Consider the following 21,097-nt stretch of genomic DNA (forward strand, 5'->3'; position numbering starts at 1 on the left):
TTTTTGCAATCTAGGGCATAACAGCAGGGCCACTGATTTACAGTGACCGAATATGTCAAAATCCATTTTTATTACATGGTATTCTGGGATTTTTACCATCATTTTGGGGATTGAATTCCTTGACACTGCCCACTATTCTGTGGAAACCAAAAATGAGTGGTATTTTGTTATATATCCCATGGCATTGCACACATCGGGGCTAGTTTTCATCCCTGCCCCCCCCCCCCAATCAGGTGAGAACGGGGCAATAGTATACCTTCCCTATCTCTGTAACCTCCTCCAGCCCTACAATCCTCCAAGATCTTTGCGCTCCTCCAATTCTGGTCTCTTGAGCATCCTCTATTTTAATCGCTCCACCATTGGTGGCTAACCTTCAGCTGCCTAGGCCACAAGCTCTGAAATTCCCTCCCCAAACTTCTCAACCTTTCCTCCTTTAAGATGCTCCTTAAAACGTACCTCTTTGACCAAGCTTTTGGTCACCTGTCCTAATACCCCCTTATGTGGCTCGGTGTCAAATTTTGTTTGACACCGCTCCTGTAAAGCACCTTGGGATGTTTTACTATGTTAAAGACGCTATATAATTGCAAGCTGGTTGTTGTTGTTGTTGTGATTAAAATGGCGGTGCATCCACACTCCTGTTGGTGTCTGGTCACCGTCATTTTGGTGGGGCCTTGAAATGGGCAGCCCAAACGTGCCCACTGGAAGCAGATGGGAGCCGTGTTATCTCATGCAAATAGAGGTCCTCTGACTTCAATAGGACCCCAATGTAATGGCCACGCACACTCCTCCCATTAGTACTTGGCATAGAATGGCCTAACCGATGGTTCTTAAAGAGACTGTTGCAAGCCGGTTCAAAAAAGTTGAAGAAAAGCCTTGTAAATGATTTTTGGGGAGCATTCCTGGCTCCAAAAATCGACCCCTAATGCCTAACTCTCCATGGCCCGCCCCTGGGATTGCTTCCCCGCCCTTTTTACTTACCTGGACTGGCTGCACGCTGCAGTGAAACCTCCAGATTTCCTGTCCCCCACCCCCCCTGCTCAGTGAGCTGTTCTAAAAGTACACGAAGCTCGCCAATGAAATTCAAATAAGACCCGACCGTGAAAATGGTTCAGGCCTCTGACCACTTCCATCGGGCGAGTGCTGAGTTCAAGAAAGGTAATCGCATGGTGAAACTAAACATATCTAAGTATTTTTGGTTTATATCCAAGATTTAGAATTATCTCGATGTCTGGCTCCCCGTTCAAATGCATTGAGCGGCGTGAAGTTCATGGCTTGCACAGTAGATATAAACTAAAATCGCCACAGAAAGTTAAGTCAAGTCATTTCAAGTCTAAGTACCCTTTTAATGATGTGATGAGTGTAAATTACTGCCAGCCAACCTCTCCGGCACTGAAAATTAACTATTACAAGTGTGGAATCTTATTCGGGTTGTAATTGTCGTTGGAGATTTTTTTGAAAATTAAAATGAATTCTTTTTTCTTTTCTGTCTCTTCTCTCCCTCAATCCAATCTTTCTTTCCCTCTCTTTATTTCTCTTTCTGTCCAAGATTTGTCATTGAATGCACCCACTCTAATCTACACTTCCTTGTTGAGACCTTGCGCCGTTCATTTCGCAGTCGTTCAATCTGATTGGTTAAGGAGATATACAGTTGCTTTCCCTGTTCACGCAGGTCCCAGATGCCCTGTAGTGGGCAGCGTGCCATTTCCATCTCGCACTTCCAGCAACTTGCAGCGCAAAATATCATGGAGATTAAACGGGCAAGGGCAAGTCTTCCATTTGCCTGCCACAGCAATTTGTGGACCCATATGTTATCTCCATAGCAACTGGCTGTCAAGCTGTTCATTCTGCAGGCTTCCCACTCTCTGATGAGCCTTGACTCTTGTTTGCCACTTAGTTCACACCTTCACACTCGGGGCTTCCCACCACCAAAACTTGCCTTGCCTCATCCTCATAATTAATGCTGCTCTAGGCATTACTAGTATTGTATGGCATAAATAGAATGGTGCAGAAGAAGCTGCTTTAAATCTAATTCTGAAAGAGCATCTGTATATTCATTCACTCGCATTTCACTCCTGAGCTATTCAGTCTTTCACTTGAGGAATAATTAATATATGGGGAAATCTAGAACGCGGGGGCACAGTTTTAGAATAAAGGGTCACCCTTTTAGAACTGAGATGAGGAGGAATTTCTTCTCTCAGAGGGTCATAAATCTGTAGAATTCTCTGCCCCAGAGAGCTGTGGAGGCTGGGTCATTAAATACATTTAAGGTGGAGATAGACAAATTTTTGCAAGATATGGGAGTGAAGGGTTATGGGGAGCGGACAGGGAAGTGGCTTTGAGCCCAAAATCATAATCTTATTGAATGGCGGAGCAGGCTCGAGGGGCCAAGTGGCCTATTCCTGCTCCTATTTCTTGTGTTCTTGTGTTCAATCATCCTAATGATTCTTTACCAAATCTATATCATTTCCACTGGCATACAATTCATGTGTTTACCTAGATGCATGAGGAAACTACTCATTGCCAGATTCAGAGGCATCCTGCTATATCTAGCATTAGTATTTTTAAAAATTCATTCTCAGGCTGTGGTCATCACTGGCAAGTGCGCCGTTTATTGCCTATCCTTGGTTGTCCTTGAGAAGGTGGTGGTGGGCCGCCGCCTTCTTCAACCATTGCTGATGCACGTGCTTCTACAATGCTGTTAGGTAGGAAGCTACAAGCTTTTGACCCAGCGACAATGAAGGAACAGCGATATATGTCCAAGTCAGCATGGTGTGTGACTTTGAGGGGAATTTGAAGGCGACGGTGTTCCCCTGCACCTGCTGCCCTTGTCCTAGCTGGTGGAGGTCGCAGGTTTGGGAGGGAGGGAGGGAGCTGGTGCCAATGAAGCCATAGCAAATTGCTGCAGTGCATCCTGTAGGGAGTACACACTGCAGCCGATGGTAGAAGGAGTGGATGTTTAAGCCAGTGGATAGGGTGCCAATCAAGCAGACTGCTTTGTCCTGGATAGTGTCTGAGTATGTAAAAATGGACTCTCCCTGGCTACTGTTTCTACTAAAGGAATTATGGTTCCTACCGAGCTCTATACAAACATGAAAAAGAATGTAGTTTCAAGCATGTACAAGTTGACCATTCTCCATCACTGCTTCAATAGAAACAGGAGTATCTGATCAGACCACCACTATCAGATGCATTGACCTGTTGGTTCCCTTTATTTTACTATGTTGCAACCTAGCAAGTTGAAATTCTGACCGAAGTAATCAGGAGTATAGTCTACTCATTAAATAGGCTCTGAATTTGCGGTCGGAGGCTACCCGCGGGGAAAAGACTCCGATCCGTAAATAAAATTTCCCCGGTACCTAGTGGTCCGGGAGGTACGGAGACTCACGGTCCCACCCAAACTGTGGGTAGAGGCCCACATATCCCAGGGGCGCAGGCGGTTCACAAGCGCCCCAGGGATCACATGGGCCGGCCCAACAAAGACAGAGGGGAATCCCCATTCATATTTATGGGGATTCTGTATGTATGGAACTCCCATAAGTATGAATGGGAATATCCCCAAAAAATACCTCTACACTTCAAATAAATTTTAAAAAACCATTACATATTTAAAATGAATTAAAAAGGCATTTAATTAAATATTTAAAATAAAAATTTAATTTTTAATTTGGCATCAAGGGGTATGGGGAGAGAGTGGGAATATGGTATTGAGATAGAGGATCAGCCATGATCATATTGAATGGTGGAGCAGGCTCGAAGAGCAAATGGCCTACTCCTGCTCCTATTTTTTCTATGTTTCTATAAATTTACATGTTTTAATGGGGCTAAAAATAAACTTACCTTATTGGACAGGATTTTTAATGCATAAATTATTGATAAAATTTTATTTTTCTGTTTTTTAAACTCTTACGCTGGTAAAAACAGGCCTTACGCTTTCCATGGGCATTCGCTGGGCAGAAGGTGGGCAAATAGCGCAACTCTCTGCCCGCGGAGGCCCTTTTCCCGAGGATGTGAATGATCTGTCAAGAATCCTTGTATGCACCCATAGGGGCCGCAAATTACGGCCCAATGTTTTGACTAAAATTCACCTCACATACCTCATGGATATGCGCAAGGAAAGAACTTGGAGCCAACCCCACACTTCAAGCATTACTATCCAGACTTAACTGCTAAGAAAAACACACAGTTTGAGCTGTATTCAACTTTGTTTTTGGTCCTAAATGGAAAGGTCCTCCCTCTGAGGAGCTACTGTGGAAATGTTAGCCATGGTTTCAAGCAAGGAAGAAGAACTCACCCTTAAATGTAATTGCCTTTATTGTTTCAATAAAGTTTCGATTCCACATATCATATTTGCCCACGATCCAACCCATAAGTTCTGCTCCGTGGGCTGTTGTGCTGGTGCAGGTTTTCCTCATATGACAATGGCCTAAAAATTCATTGATGCTGCGCCCGTTTTACAGGCATAAAATGGGCACCTAAGCGTCCAAAATGGTGGGTGGCGTGAGTGTGCACACTCTGTACCAGAAGTGCACTGCCCACCATATTGGACGCACACTGACAGGCGCCCAGGGCCCGTGACTGAAACAGACGCTAAGCCTTTGAATATGCAAATATGGGGTTTGACGCTTGTTTCAGGACCCCTTCCCAAAATTGGGCTGTCCCGAACGCAGCCAATGCCGGCTGCGTTCAGGATAACCAAGTCCACATTCGGCCTAACCAGCAGCCTTTAAAGGGGCCATTGGAGGTTGCCACCAAAAAGGTAAGTTTAAAAAAATTACTTACCTGAATGTGGAACCAGAAGGAACAGGACTGCTCCTCCCATCTCCACAGCAGTCCCAAAGACCATTGCCAGCCCCCCGCTCAGCCCCACTCCCAATCACCTCTTTCCCCCGCCAATCATCTTTCACCTCCCGATCGCCTTCCGATTCTTCCACCTGGGTGTAGGCCTGCCAAACTTTTCACAGAATCTAACTTTAAGATACTTCCTCAGGCCAAAAACAACAAAAGATGATTCAGGACGTGGAAATTAATCCAAATTGTTGATCTTTAATATCATTAATAACTTAACCTTATCTTATCAATAGTGATCAATTTTTTTTAAAGAATATTCGCAATGCTTACATCAGTACGCTTTTTAAGGTAAACATACTTTAATTTTGATTCCAAAATGCTACTAAAGTTCTAAGAGTTAGAATAATAATTCTTATGGAATACTTATTGTGAAAATATTTGAGATCAAATTAAATGGTTACAATATTTAAAAACTTGACATTAAACTATAGCTATAAAACGTTTTATAAATTGTCATGATAGTATTCATGTAACCATGTATCATTTTAGTATCCCATCAGATTATTTTAGATCACTAATCAATCAGCTACGTTGCAAAGTGAAAATGATCACTTTTTCCCTATAACCTTACCCATTAGTTCATCCAAAATAAGAAATACAAGTTAGTGAAGAGTTTTACTCTCTTTCATTAAAAGAAAAAAAAATCAGTTGCCTCACCTCTTCTTCAGTCAATGTTCTGTGGTTCATGGTCCTTTTTTCCTCTTCATGGGGTTGCTGTTCCTTTTCTTCCTCAAAATCATAAAGTTCTGGGATTTCCAATGACTTTTTCTTGGATTTCAGATATTGTGCCAGCTTGTCCATTCTATCATACATCCTTTTCTCTTGGAAATCGTGGGCAAAGTTTTGTCTTACAGCGTGTTCTTCATTAACTTCCTCATTCTGCCCCTGATCTTCCTCCTCGTGTCTTTTTTCATAACGTCTCTTCTCCCACCTGTCACCATGTTCTTCATATTCTGGATAAAAGTTCCTTTCCTCACTGTGCTTTATTTCTTCTTCACTGCCAGGATTTCGGCCCTCCGTACTGTGCCTTTTCTTCCACCAACCCCGTTGCACTTTTGGAAAGTGTTTTGTATTTCTCTCTTCCTCTTCATCTTTTTCATTGCTGGCATATTTCTCTTCTGTGTCTTCCTCGCTTTGGTATCTCTTTTCATTGTGATTATATCTCTTTTCTTCTTCACTATAATGCCTCTTTTCCTCACTGTGATACTTCTTTCCCTCTTCCTCCTCTTCCTCTTCTTCCTCTTCACTCTGGTGTCTCTTGTTCCCATTATGATGTCTCTTTTCTTCTTCACTGTGGTGTTTCTTTTCTTCACTGTAGTGCATTTTTTCTTCACTGTGGGTCCTTTTGTCATGGCGTCGTTTTTCCTCATCTGATTCCTCTGAGTTACTTCCCATGTATCCATTTATTTTATCCTCATAATGATGTTTACGTTCTTCATATTCTTCCTGGTTGTTATTTCTCTTAAGGTAATTATGAATGTTATTGATCTGTTCTAGTTCTTCGCTGGATTCATCAGATTTACCAGAGTTCTTCTTATCTTGGTGGGGACTTCTATCCTCATCAGAATGACCATAGCTGTTTCTTTTGTGGTAGTGTCTGCGACCATTATGTCGTTTCTCTCTTTCTTCACTATCTTCCTCTTCTGATTCTTCAGAGTCAGATTTCTTATGCTCATAATGGCCATTTCTTTTGTCTTGATTATTGTGATCTTCTTCAGATCCCTCTGAACTATATCTTCTTTCTTCTGAGTGTCCATGTAAACCAATTTGTTTATCCTCCTCAGATGACTCTTCTTCACTTCTTTTGTCATGTTCATGATGCCATTTTTGATGGGACCCATTGCTTGTATTCTCAGAACTGTCTGTTTTTTGTGAGCTTTTTTCCTCTTGTTCACTATCTTCCTCACTGTGTCTTCGTTTCCTGTGTTTTTCTTCTTCATCTTGCTCACTTCTATTATCTGCATATCTTCTTTCTTCAGAGTTGAGATATTCTTGGTCTGAATGATGCTCTCTGTGACCTCTGACATGGCGGGTGGTTGTTACTGGTTCGAAGTCTTCCATACTCCTGCTATCCTTTTCATTGTTATTCTCTTCACTATTTTCTTCATCATGGTTTCGTTTGTAATGCAGTTTTTCCTCACTTTCATCTTTATTGCGTTTGTCTGCCTCATAATACTTTCCCTTGTGCCCCTCCACTGCTTCCTGGCTTGCCTTATCTTCATAGTGTCGCTTTTCAGATTCCTCAACATGTCTCTCCTCTTCATAGTGTTTGCTTCCTCCCTCATTTTTCTTTTCTATTACTTCATGTTTACCACCTGGAATAGGATGTAACAATGAAGATTTAAGCATCTTTACATCAGGAGATAGGACATCTCATTGAATATGGACACGAGTTCTCAGTTATGTTATTCACTGTGTGAAAGTCAAACTCATTAGATTTACTGGAACATGCTACATATTAGCCTGGACAATCTTTATCCTTCAACCAACATCTTCCGATATATCTTCCTTTTTCCTCAACTGAGGATTCCCCTCTACTGTGGTCGACAGGGCCCTCGGCCAAGTCCATTCCATTTCCCGCACTTCTGCTCTCACCCCTTCCCCTCCCTCCCAGAACTATGATACGGTTCACCTTATCCTCTCCTTTCACTCCACCAGCCTCCACATTCAATGGATCCTCCTTCGTCATTTCCGCCACCTCCAGCGTGATCCCACAACCAAACACATCTTCCCCTCCTCTTTCAGCATTCTGAGGGACCGCTCCCTCCGTGACACACTGGTCCACTCCTCAATCACCCCCAACACCACCTCCCCTTCCCATGGCACCTTCCCATGCAAGCACAGGAGATGCAACACCTGTCCTTTTACCTCCTCCCTTCCCACCGTCCAGGGCCCCAAACACTCCTTCCAGGTGAAACAGCGATTTACTTGTACTTCTTACAATTTAGTATACTGTATTCGCTGTTCACGATACAGTCTCCTCTACACTGGGGAGACCAAACGCAGATTGGGTGACTGCTTTGCAGAACACCTCTGTTCAGTCCATAAGCATGACCTCGAGCTTCCGGTCACCTGTCACTTTTGTTTTCCACTCCACTCCCACTCTGACCTCTCTGTCCTCGACCTCCTACACTGTTCCAATGAAGCTCAATGTAAGCTCGAGGAACAGCACCTCATCTTTCGATTAGACACATTACAGCCTTCTGGACTCAATATCGAGTTCAACAATTTCAGACCATAACCTTTGCCCCCATTTATTCAGACAGCAGCTGTTGCTGATTCTGCTATTCCCATTTACACCTTCTCTAGACCCATCTTTTGTTCCTTTACTTGTCCTATTACCATCTCCTCCTGCCTTGTACAATCACACCTTTTGGGCTGGATTTTATCAATGGAGGCGAGTAGGAGGCAGGACTCCCACTTTTGGGGTTGCAGTCCCGCCTCCATCGAGTTGTGGCCAATCCACTTGATTTTCCCTTGATTGACCTTGTTGAGCCTGCCCAGCGGGCTCAGCAGGCCAATTAAGGGCCACCCGGCAACAGGTGACGTCACAGACTGACATTTCATCTGTCAAGAGCTTTTGACAGATGAAATATCTGCGTTTGACAGCTCTTTGTACTCTAAATTAATTCCTTCCTCTCAGGCTGATTTAGAGATCTCTCCAGAACAGAAAGCAGAGGCTGCAACTTTTGACAGCTCGCGGCCATTCTGCTTTCTGTACTGGTGAGATGAGGGACTCCCGAGACCTGAAGGAAGGAAGCCTGCATTAGTAAGTAAAGGTAAGTAAAACTTATTTAAACACTTTACACACACCAAACACACTTACCTCTGCACTCAGGCACCCATCACTCACCTGAACACCGGACATCTCGAACCCTCCAAGTCCTTCAGCCCGACGGTCTGCCTCGCTAACTTGGCGTGGTTTGGAGCTGTCGGGCAGCCCACACTTCAGGGGTAAAAATAGGGATTAGGCTAAAAACTGCCTGTTAACTACCTGTTAACAGGCAGTTAATTGGCACGAATCCCCTTCCCGCCTCAGGGAGGCGGCTCCAAGCACAGGTCGGGTACCCGCCTCCTGGGAAACGGGCATGGAGGCGGGTTGGGGGTGGGATGGGTTTGTGCCCCCCGATTTTGCAATTTTAACCCCCCACACGCCTCCAATCCTGCCTCAACAGCCTGATGAAATTCGAGCCCTTTGTCATTCAACCTCTCCTGCCTTCCACCCTAATCTAATGAAGGGGGGTGGGAAGATGCAGGAAAGGATAAATTGAAAAGCAGTAAGAGAAATGTCAAGGCGGTAGAGCAGAGTAGTGATCTGGGTAAAGATCAGCAGGGTGGGTCAGGAAGGGACAGAAAGACTAATAAAGGTAATAGGGCATTTCTGACGAAAGTTACATCAGGGAAAAATAGAAAAAAGTTAAAGTTAAAGGTGCTATACCTGATTGCACGAAGCATTCGCAACAAAATAGATGAATTAATAGCGCAGATAGAAATAAATGGGTTTGATTTAATAGCCATTACAGAGATGTGGTTGCAGAGTGACCAAGGTTGGGAACTAAATATTCTGGGATATTTGACTTTTAGAAGAGATAGGCAAAATGGAAAAGGAAGAGGGGTAGCCCTGATAATAAAGGAGGGAATAAAGGATCTTGGCTCGGAAAAACAAAATGTAGAATCAGTTTGGGTGGAGCTAAGAAACAACAAGGGGCAGAAAACATTAGTGGGAGTAGTCTACAGTGGTTGTAGTGTCAGGCAGAGTATATATTAGGAAATTAGAGATGCATGTAACAAGGGTAACAAAGTAATCGTCGGGGACTTTAACTTTCATATAGACTGGGCAAGCCAAATTTGCAGAAATAGTGCGGAGGAAGAGTTCATGGAATGCATTCAACATAGTTTTCTATTCAGTATGTCAAGGAACCTACGGGGGAATTGACTATTTTAAATCTAGTACTGTGCAATGAGACAGGGTTAATTAATAACCTTGTAGTGAAGGAGCCACTGGGGAGCAGTGATCACAATATGATAGAATTTTATGTTGCGTTTGAGAGTGATTTAGTTAAGTATGAAACTAGGGTGCTAAACCTGAACAAAGCTAACTATGTAGGTATGAGAGGTGAGTTAGCTAAGGTAGGTTAGGAAACTAGATTTAAAAATATGACAGTAGAAAAGCAATGACAAGCATTTAAAGAAATAATTTATAATTCGCAATGAATATACATTCCCTTAAGGAATTAAAACACCACAGGAAAAATGGTCCAACCATGGCTAACAAAAGAAATTAAAGATAGTATTAGATTAAAGGAAGAGGCTTATAATGTTGCCAAAAGGAGTAGTAAGTCTGAGGATTGGAAGGATTTTAGAATTCAGCAAAGGAGGATCAAGAAATTGATAAAGAAACAGAAAATAGAATATGAGAGTAAACTAGCGAGAGCCATATAAACAGACTGTAAAAGCTTCTCTAGGTATGTAAAAAGGAAAAGATTAGCGAAAGTAAACGTGTGTCCCTTACAGGCTGAGACAGGAGAAATAATAATGGGGAATAAGGAAATGGCAGAGAAATTAAACAAATAAATCCAATAAATCCCCTGGACCTGATGGCCTACATCCTAGGGTTTTGAAAGAGGTGGCTATAGAGATAGTGGATGCATTGGTTGCCATCTTCCAAAATTCCATAGATTCTAGAACGGTTCCCACGGATTGGAAGGTAGAAAATGTAACCTAACTATTTAAGAAAGGAAGGAGAGAGAAAACGGGGAACTACAGTTAAACTATGTTAGCCTGGCATCACTATTGGAGAAAATGCTAGAATCTATTATTAAGGATGTGGTAACAGTCCACTTAGAAAATAATAATAGGATTGGGCAGAGTCAACATGGATTTATGAAAGGGAAATCATGCTTGAAGAATCTTTGAGTTTTTTGAGGTTGTAACTAGCAGAATAGATAAGGGGGAACCAATGGATGTGGTGTATTTGGATTTTCAAAAGACATTCGATAAGGTGCCACACAAGAGGCTGTTAAACAAAATTAGGGCTCATGGGATTGGGGATAATACACTAGCATGGATTGAGGATTGGTTAATGGACAGAAAACAGAGAGTAGGAATAAACGGGTCATTTTCGGGTTGGCAGGCTGTAACTAGTGGGGTACCGCAAGGATCAGTGCTTGGGCCTCAGCTATTCACAATCTATATCAATGATTTGATGAGGGGACCAAATGTAATATATCTAAGTTTGCTGATGATACAAAGCTAGGTGGGAATGTAAGTTGTGAGGCGGATGCAAAGAGGCTTCAAGGGGATGTAGACAGGCTAAGTGAGTGGGCAGGAACATGGCAAATGGAATATAATGTGGAGAAATGTGAAGTTATCCACTTTGGTAGGAAAAATAGAAAAGCAGAGCATTTTTTAAATGGTGAGAGATTGGGAAATGTTGGTGTTCAGAGGGACCTGGGTGTCCTTGTACACGGATCACTGAAAGTTAAACATAGAAACATAGAGATAGGAACAGGAGTAGGCCATTCGGCCCTTCGAGCCTGCTCCGCCATTCAATGAGATCATGGCTGATCTTCGTCTGAGATTATAGCTGATCTTACCAGTTCAGTACCCCGTCCCCGCCTTTTCTCCGTAACCCTTAATCCCCTTAGCCTTCAGAAATATATCCAATTCTCTCTTGAAAATATTTATTGAATTAGCCTTCACAGCCCTCTGTGGCAGGGAATTCCACAGGCTCACCACTCTTTGAGTGAAGAAATTCTTCCTCATCTCTGTTTTAAATGATTTGCCCGCTATTTTTAGACTGTGGCCCCTGGTTCTGTGCTCCCCGGCCATTGGAAACATTCTCTCTGAATTCAGCCTGTCCAGGCCTGCCATAATTTTATATGTTTCGATGAGATCCCCTCTCAATCTTCTAAACTCCAGTGAGTACAAGCCCAAACTATTTAATCTCTCTTCGTAGGTCATTCCCGCCATTCCAGGTATCAGCCTGGTGAATCGCCGTTGCACTCTTTCCATGGCAAGAACATCCTTCCGCAGATGGGGTGACCAAAACTGTACACAATACTCCAGATGCGGTCTCACCAGCACCTTGTACAGCTGTAGTAAGGTATCCCTATTCCTATACTCGAACCCCCTTGATATGAAGGCCAACATACCATTTGCCTTCTTAATCGCCTGTTGCACCTGCATGCTCTCCTTCAGTGACTGGTGCACAAGAACACCCAGGTCCCTCTGCACTTCCCAATCTATTGCCATTTAGATAATAATCTACCCTCCTGTTTTTACCCCCAAAGTGGATAACCTCGCATTTATCCACATTATAGTGCATCTGCCACGTATCCGCCCATTCCCCCAACCTGTCCAAATCGCACTGTAGCCTCCTGACATCCTCATCAGAGCCCACCCCTCCTCCTAGTTTAGTGTCGTCAGCGAATTTGGAAATATTGCATCCAATTCCCTGATCCAGATCATTTATATATATTGTGAACAGCTGGGGTCCCAGGACAGATCCTTGCGGCACCCCGCTGGTCACTGCCTGCCACTCCGAAAACGAGCCGTTTATTCCAACTCTCTGTTTTCTATCCGCCAGCCAGTTCTCTATCCACGTTAATACTTTGCCCCCAATCCCATGAGCCTTAATTTTGCATGATAATCTTTTGTGTGGGACCTTATCGAAGGCTTTCTGGAAGTCAAGGTACACCACATCCACTGGCTCTCCCCCATCTATTTTACCAGTTACTTCCTCAAAAAATTCCAGCAGATTAGTCAAACACGATTTACCCTTTGTAAATCCATGTTGACTCTGTCCGATCCTTTCCCCATTTGTCAAGTGCTCCGCTATTTTATCCTTAATAATGGACTCTAGCATTTTGCCCACAACCGATGTAAGGCTTACTGGTCTATAATTCCCTGCTTTCTCTCTACCCCCCTTTTTAAATATTGGGGTAACATTAGCTACCCTCCAATCCACGGGTACTGTTCCCGAGTCAATGGAGTTCCGGAAGATGATCCTTAGAGCATCTGCTATCTCCAGGGCCACCTCCTTAAGTACCCTAGGATGTAGTTTATCAGGCCCCGGGGATTTGTCGGCCTTCAGTCCCTTCAACTTACCCAACACCATATCCCTAGAGATACTAATTTCTGTCAGCTCCTCCCTCTCATTAGTCCCTATGTTTGCCGATATTCCTGGGAGGTTATTTGTGTCCTCCTTTGTGAATACAGAACCAAAGTATGAGTTTAATTGGTCTGCCATTTCCTTATTCTCCATTATATATTCTCCCGAATCGGACTGCAAGGGACCGACTTGGGATTTTACCAGTCTTTTCCTCCTGATATACCGATAAAAGCTTTTGCAGTCTGTCTTTATGTTTGCTGCAAGTTTACTTTCGTATTCTATTTTCCCCTTCCTGATTAATCCCTTTGTCCTCTTTTGCTGTATCCTGTACTGCCCCCAATCTTCCGGTCTGGTGCTTTTTTTTGCCAGTTGATATGCCCTTTTTTTAAATTTTATGCTGTCCCTAATTTCCCTCGTTATCCACGGTTGAGTCACCTTTTTAGGTTTATTTTTATGCCAAACCGGTATAAACATGTTCTGGAATTCTTCCATTCTATCTTTGAATGCTTGCCATTGTCTATCCACTGTCAATCCCCCCAGAAACACCACCCAATCAATCTTACCCAATTCCCGTCTCATACCCTCGTAATTCCCTTTATTTAAGTTCTGGACCTTAGTCTCTGATTCAATTTCCTCACTCTCCATCTCGACTGAGAGCTCGATCATATTATGATCGCTCTGACCCAAGGGGCCTCGTACAAGAAGATTGCTGATAAGTCCCTTCTCATTGCACAATACCCAGTCTAAAATGGCCTGATCTCGAGTCGGCTCCTCGACATATTGGTCCAGATAACCGTCCCGAAAACATTCCAGGAATTCCTCCTCCTCAGAATTTTTACTAATTTGGGTAGTCCAATCAATATGTAAATTAAAGTCACCCATGATGACAGCTGTGCTCTTATCGCACGCTTCTCTAATTTCCCTTTTTATGCCTTCCCTCACCTCCATATTACTATTTGGAGGCCTATATATCACACCCACTAACGTTTTCCTCCCCTTGCTATTTCTCATTTCTACCCATACAGATTCCGTTTCATCCGAGTTAATATCCTTCCTTTCCATTGCATTAATCCCCTCCTTTACCAGCAATGCTACCCCACCTCCCCTACCTTTTTGCCGATCCTTCCTAAATATTGTATATCCCTGGATGTTAAGTTCCCAGCCTTGCCCACCCTGCAGCCACGTTTCTGTAATCCCAATCAAATCATACTTGTTTACCTCTATTTCCACAACTAATTCATCCACCTTGTTCCTAATGCTTCTAGCATTAAGATACAAAGCCTTCAGGCTTGCTTTTTTCACACTCTCATTGTGAATTAGTTTGGCCCTTTGTGTTTCTCTCCTTTGCTTATTGCTTCTCACCTTTCTACCATCTATTTCTGACTTCATATGACTTCCCTCTTTTCCACTACCTAGGTTCCCATCCCCCTGCCAAATTAGTTTAAATCCTCCCGAACCGCCCTAGAAAATATTACCCCGAGGACATCGGCTCCCTCACAGTTCAGGTGTAGACCGTCCCCTTGGTACAGGTCACTCCTCCCCAAGAACTGGTTCCAATGCCTCAAGAATTTAAATCCCTCTCCCTTGCACCACTGCTCAAGCCACGTATTTAGCTTATCTATCTTACTCTCTCTAAACTTATTAGCTCGTGGCACTGGTAGCAATCCAGAGATTACTACCTTTGAGGTCCTACTTTTCAATTTAGCTCCTAACTCCCTAAATTCAGCTTGTAGGACCTCCTCCCTCTTTTTACCTACATCGTTGGTACCTACATGTACCACGACAACTGGCTGATCCCCCTCCCCCTTCAGAATGCTCTGCATGCAGGTACAGCAAGCAATTAGGAAAGCAAATGGTATGTTGGCCTTTATTACAAGAGGATTTTAGCATAAGAGTAAAGACGTCTTACTGCAATTATATAGGGCCCTATATAGAGACCACACCTGGAGTATTGTGTACAGTTTTGGTCTCCTTACCTAAGGAAGGATATACTTGCCATAGAGGGAATGTAACGAAGGTTCACCAGACTGATTCCTGGGATGGGGCGATTGTCCTATGAGGAGAGATTGAGTAGACTAGGCCTATATTGGCCCAGAAATTCATGTTGGGGGCTTCCCGTGGGTGCAAGCCCCCGACCTACACTTACCTAGCGCGCCAGCAGTTGAAGCCTGGGCCTGCGTGGATTTCCTGTCTGTGGCCCGGTTCAGCTCCCGGCGCGCTGTGCTTCCGTGATCCAGCGGCGTACTTAGTGCGATGCGTCGGCTGGGATCACGTGAGCACTGGGCAACCAATTGGAGGATGCAAAAGTTCATTCATGAGTTTGACAGTAAGAACTGTCAAACTCATGAAAACTCCGGGCGCCCAAAACAGTACTTAAACTTGAAATAAAATTTTAAAAAACATCACACTATTTAAATGAACTATAAATAACTTTAAATAACTATTTTAAACAATAATTTAAATTTTTGAAAAATAATTTTATAAAAAATCGGGGCTAAAAATACACTTACCTTACTGTAAAGTCTTTAAAAATAATAAACCTGTGGAATAACATTCTAATTTTAATAGACCACTTACCTTTTAAAATTAAGTCCTTACGTCTGCTTTTTTAAAGTGTAAAAAGTGGAGACCTTCACGCACGGGCAAACCTGGAAAAGAAAGGAAGTTCAACGTGCACACGCAGACTCCTGCGCGCACACATTCGACCTCTGAACCCCTTGGTTCAGAGGATCGGAAATGCCGGTTTCCCGCTCATGCGCTGTGCATGCAGAAAACCGGCAATTCCATCGGTCCCACGCATGAGTACACGGTGCTTACTTGTGCATTGGGACACTAATTTCTGGGCCATTCTCTGGAGTTTAGAAGAATGAGAGGTGATCTCATTGAAACATACAAAATTCTTACAGGACTTGACAGGGTAGATGCAGGGAGGATGTTTCCCCTGGCTGGCGAGTCTAGAACCAGGGGTCACAGTCTCAGAATAAGGGGTCGGCCATTTAGGACTGAGATGAGGAGAAATTTCTTCACTTTAGAGGGTGGTGAATCGTAGGAATTTTCTACCCCAGAGGGCTGTGGGGGCTCAGTCGTTGAGTATATTCAAGACAGAGATCAATAGATTTTTGGATATTAAGGGAATCAAGGGATATGGGGATAGTGCAGGAAAGTGGAGTTGAGGTAGAAGATCAGCCATCATCTTATTGAATGGCAGAGCAAGCTCGAGGGGCCAAATGGCCTACTCCTGCTCCTATTTCTTACGTTCTTATCACAGACCTTCCCTCTTGTTCTTCCCTCCCCTCCCTGCCCCTTCAATTGCTTGAAACCTATTATATCTCTAATTATTCCAATTCTGACGAAAGGTCATTGACCTGAAACACTAACTCTGTTTCTCTCTCCACAGATGCTGCCCGACCTGCTGAGTATTTCCAGCATTTTCTGTTTTTATATCAGTAAAACAGATTATCTGGTCATTATCACATTGCTGTTTGTGGGAGCTTGCTGTGGCAAATTGGATGCGTGTTTCCTACATTACATTCGTGGCTACTCTTCAAAAAGTACTTCATTGGCTGTAAAGCGCATTGGAACGTCCTGAGGTCGTGAAAGTCGCTGGATAAATGCAAGTTTTTATTTATTTTTACATGCTTAGAGTAGGAGTAATATAAAAGGTACTTTACATTCACAGATCATCTTAAAAATGTCCTTGGTAAACGTTGCATCCCATACCCCAGTGAACACTTTAAGGAAACAATGCTTGGCGTTGAAAGATCCCGAGGCACAAAGGCAGTGTTCATCGTGCAATGACCGGGATTTCAGCCGCTGCCCATTCTCATGTTTTACTCACCAGCAATATGGTCACATTTAAAGAACCAGAAACCTCCAGCCCTCGAAATTCGGAGCCCAGGGTCACTTCCATTCAATGTCTCTTTAAATGAAACGGCCGAGCGAGTACAGGTACCATGAAATGTTGAAGTCGCTTGTTCTTCATTACACGTCTATCTGCAATTCCGAAGCTTTGAAAGTTTCGGGCGAACGCGGGGGCATTGCGTGCGTTTACCCAACCCGTTCTCAACTCACGGACCGCTTCCACACGGACCGGCGTTGAACTGGAGTGTTAAATATGAGAGTGAAAATCCCGAATGTAGTGTCGCTGGATTTGCTGTGCCTTCGGGAAATTTAAACGGAATATGCAATGGCAGAAATTCGGACTTTATAGCAAGCGCAAATCTTGCTGATATTTGTTAGAATTTGTCGAAATGTCACCACGCGGGTGTCTTCAGAGCATGCATTTGTGAAACGCGGTGTCTTGGATTGGAAACATTCACCAAATAGGGGGCTTGGGAAAAGCTGCAAACCTCGCGGGCTCCCAAAACCCAGCGCTTGCTGTCAGGGGAGAAACTAAACCATCACAGATCGCTACTGTAATGTAATTAAAAAAACACACATTTAGAATATTGGAGCAATAAAAGGCAATGGCATTCTCTATTACTGATAGTTCTTTAACCGCTCCTTAATGGAAATGAATCTCCTCGGAACCCAACACTTTGGATTGAGCTGTTCAGTAACGGCTGAAGCTTCACCGCCCAGAGGATAATACATTTTTTTCAATTGTTTACCTCCTTCACGCCCCGTTTTTGTTCTAAATTTCAGCGTAGAATGCAGATTAAAAGACACCTACGCAAAACACTCGCATTTTCCAGTGGTCTTGTATGGATTTTTGCATTAGTGATCTGTGGAATAGTTAAGCTCAGAGTGGTTAGTGATGCTATTGACCATGCAAAGACATGCACTTACTCTTCAGGATCTCGCTGCACTCCGAGGTCACTGGAGGAGCGTTGGGTTTGGAAAGGGCGTTGGAGAGCGCTTCGATTATACATCGTGTCACCTAAATGGACAAATACCGGACAATATCAGTTTCTCTGGTAAAGAGCAAGAATTGACCATCTGTATTGGAAACACATTTACTGACACCTACCAATTCATCCTTCTGTGCCTCTCTCTCCACCGGCAGCGGTCTGACGACTGCCAAGAACAAATTAGAAAGAAAGAAATGGCATTACCGATCAGTTTCAAACAACCGCTGCACAGGGCGTGGCTTTCTCTCACTGTACATTGCGAAGAAGGAACGCGAGACTGCAGAAGCCAGCCAGTGTAAGTTAACCCGCAGTTTGGTTTATCCCGACCTGCCGCTTAGAATCTGAGCCCGCCGGCACTCTTTAAATCTACAAAACCGGACTCCCTGCCCCGGTGTGGGCACGGTTTCTGTGAAAGTTTTCATTTTAAGATCAGCAGCAGCCTTGCGAGTTTGTCTTTCGCTTCAATGTGCTGTCATACAATTGTTGTTTACTATTATAATGAAGTGGGGAAATCGATCAGTGAATCTATGCGAGCCCTCGACAATCTGTCGACAAACCCGTGCCCCCAGTATGAAGACCTACTGTGCGGGGCAGTCGGTAACACGCCTCTTGTAACAGGTAATAACCCGCATTTCACCATACTGGGCTCTAAGCACGGCAGCAACACAACGGGTATTCTGACATGTAGCTACCAACACGCGCTTTTCCATGATCAAAAAATGTCACACTTTGTTCCGATTTACCAATTACAAGAAGAAGAAATGCCAACCAAGTTCCTCCCAAATCATAACATTTAGGAAGTCCTGGCAGCCGGGATCAGTCGCCGGGACCCATCCGCTGTCCAAGGTGCTGAAACGCAGGAGCCGCTGGATGGGAATAAGGATTAAAAATAAACTTTACCTGCCGCGGCTGACAGAACGGACAAGGCGAGGAGAGCCAAGAATTGCATCGTCTTGTGCGAGGCGTACACGCTTGTGTGGGACGAGGGCAGCGCTTCCCCGGCTGCTTGCAGTCTCCGCCGGTCTCTGCACCGAGCCCAGCTCCAGTAATCCCAATTTAAAGCCAAGGGGTCGGCGGAGGCAACGCGCTGCTCGTCAGAGAGGCGGAGGCAGCCTTCACTCCCAAGAACATCATCGTCATCAAAGTCCCACAAGAGCCAGCGCAAAGTGTTTCTGTGTCATGCAGCAACTTTCATCTCCATTCATGATTTAGTCCCGGATTCTTAAAAGTACGTGCTTGATCTAGATCTACCGAACTCGGGAAGCTCAAGCCCGTTTATTTGTCTAACCCAACCGCACCTTAGAGTTGTCAAGTCACTGATTCTGTCTATCAGCCCTTCGGTTATAGAGGGACGATATCGACACCAAGGTCGATTCTTAGGCACTTCTTAGGCAATCCCTCGGAACCGAGGATGACTTGCTTCCACATTAAAAATGAGTTCTCAGGTGACTGATGAGTCCAATGCGGGACCTACAGTCTCTGTCACAGGTGGGGCAGATGGTGGTTGAAGGGGTGGGTGGGTGGGGTGCTTGGGTTGACGTGCGCTCCTTGCGCTGCCAGCGAAGAGACTTGAGGTGTTCAGTGACTTCCCAGATGCTTGTCCTCCACTTTGTGCGGTCTTGGGCCAGGGATTCCCAGGTGTCGGTGGGGATGTTACACTTTTTCAAGGAGGCTTTGAGGGTGTCCTTGAAGCATTTCCTCTGCCCACCTGGGGCTCTCTTGCCGTGCCGGAGCTCCGAGTAGAGTGCTTGTTTTGGGAGTTTCGTATCGGGCATGTGGACACCAAGGTACGGTTACAGAAAATAGGGTTACAGTTTCTGTTATTGGAGTTTTTTTCAGTTTATTTTCTCCCAATCTTCTCCCATTTTTTTCTTCTAGGGTAGAGTTCTATAGGCAATCAAATCCCTTCAGCAAGTGCTCATTCCTTATGTTTAAGGCTAAATAACAAGACTTTCTGGCATAACAATGTAATATGCTGAAAATGGCCAAACTTTTGAAGTAGAACTTAATGGATGCTCTCTAAATATAAACCCATTTGCTTTTACACAAAGAGAAATACATTTCAAGTCAATTTGTGGCCAGTTCTCTTTGCCAGATATTCAATAACATGAGGTTTAAACTGTTTACTGTGAAATTTGAAGAATCTAAAAGAAGGTAGTAAGGGAGACAAAAGAAACAAGAAAAAAGCCTTGACATGCCCACAAGGAAATTACAGAATCATAGGAATAATTTTTCATCTTTTGTACTCCTAGACAGAAAACCATGAGCCCACAATTGGGCATGTGCCTGAATTCCCGATATGAGCTCCTGGCATACGGCACTCTGGATCAGAGTGCTAAAGATGAAAATTTACCCTTTAGCAATTATAGCACAGAAAGAGGCCATTCATCCCATTGCATCTGGGTAAGTGCTAACTGGAGCAATCTACGCCAATCCCAATTCTCTGGCCTTTCTTGTATCATTTAATATTCTTCCTTTTCAAAAATGTTTCTATTCCATTTTTAATGAGGTTATCGTGTCTGCCTGAATAGCACAGGTGGCAAATCATTTCACATTCTAATACCCTCTCTACGAAAAATGTTTTCCAACTTCCTACTTTATTCTTCTGGTGATAGTCCTGAACTAATTCCCCCTCATTATTAATTCACTAACCAGTCTTTCACATTTCTCTGCATTGGCCTACATCTGCCATCCATCTGTCCACTCTGCTGACTCTGTTGTTCTGCAATTTGCGGTATTCCTCCTTACCATTTTCCAAGCCCTCTAATTTGATACAGTTCTTTGTGTGCTTTTGTCCAAATCATTTACATAAATGGTAATCAATAGAAGTCCCAACATAGATCCCAGAGGAACACCACTATCCCAATACCCAGATCCCACCAAACCAAACAAAAATCCATTTACCCCATTGTTTGCTTTATGTCTCCTAACCATCTCTCTATCCAAATGGCTACATTGTCTTTAAGACCGTATATGTTAATTTTTGTAGCAAAACTCTTATATGGCACCTAATAAAACACCTTCTGATAATCTATCTATATATCTACCACATTCCCTTTATTAATATGCACTGATTAGCCTATGCCACTTTAAAGGCTGATTTAGGGATCCCAATAAAAAGGCTGTTGGAATCACTGCACCAGACCAAATCCTTTCCCAGGGAAATGGCAAGCTGACCTTGCCAGATGCAGTGACGCCAGCTAATTAATATCTTTTTCATATGGTCACGGTGCAACTTAAGCTTTGCAATGAAGGGAGTCCCTTAAAGAACTGCTGCTCAAAATTA

General features: G+C 43.7%; 1 protein-coding gene across 1 annotated transcript in view; it reads right to left on the reverse strand.

The window, feature by feature from the left end:
- chgb (chromogranin B) overlaps positions 1-18,857 on the reverse strand; it is a 30,389-nt gene extending 11,532 nt beyond the window's left edge. The window contains exons 1-4 of the mRNA XM_085981727.1: positions 18,712-18,857; positions 17,931-17,977; positions 17,750-17,840; positions 5,506-7,163 (exon numbers count right to left, since the gene is read on the reverse strand). Coding sequence (XP_085837853.1) covers positions 5,506-7,163; positions 17,750-17,840; positions 17,931-17,977; positions 18,712-18,760 — 1,845 coding nt within the window. The 5' untranslated portion in view covers positions 18,761-18,857. The remainder of the gene's footprint in view (positions 1-5,505; positions 7,164-17,749; positions 17,841-17,930; positions 17,978-18,711) is intronic.
- Between the last annotated feature and the right edge of the window lie 2,240 nt (positions 18,858-21,097).

Source organism: Somniosus microcephalus, chromosome 3, assembly GCF_052327205.1.
Source record: "Somniosus microcephalus isolate GS21.2 chromosome 3, FLI_Smic_1.0, whole genome shotgun sequence".
Taxonomy (NCBI): domain Eukaryota; kingdom Metazoa; phylum Chordata; class Chondrichthyes; order Squaliformes; family Somniosidae; genus Somniosus; species Somniosus microcephalus.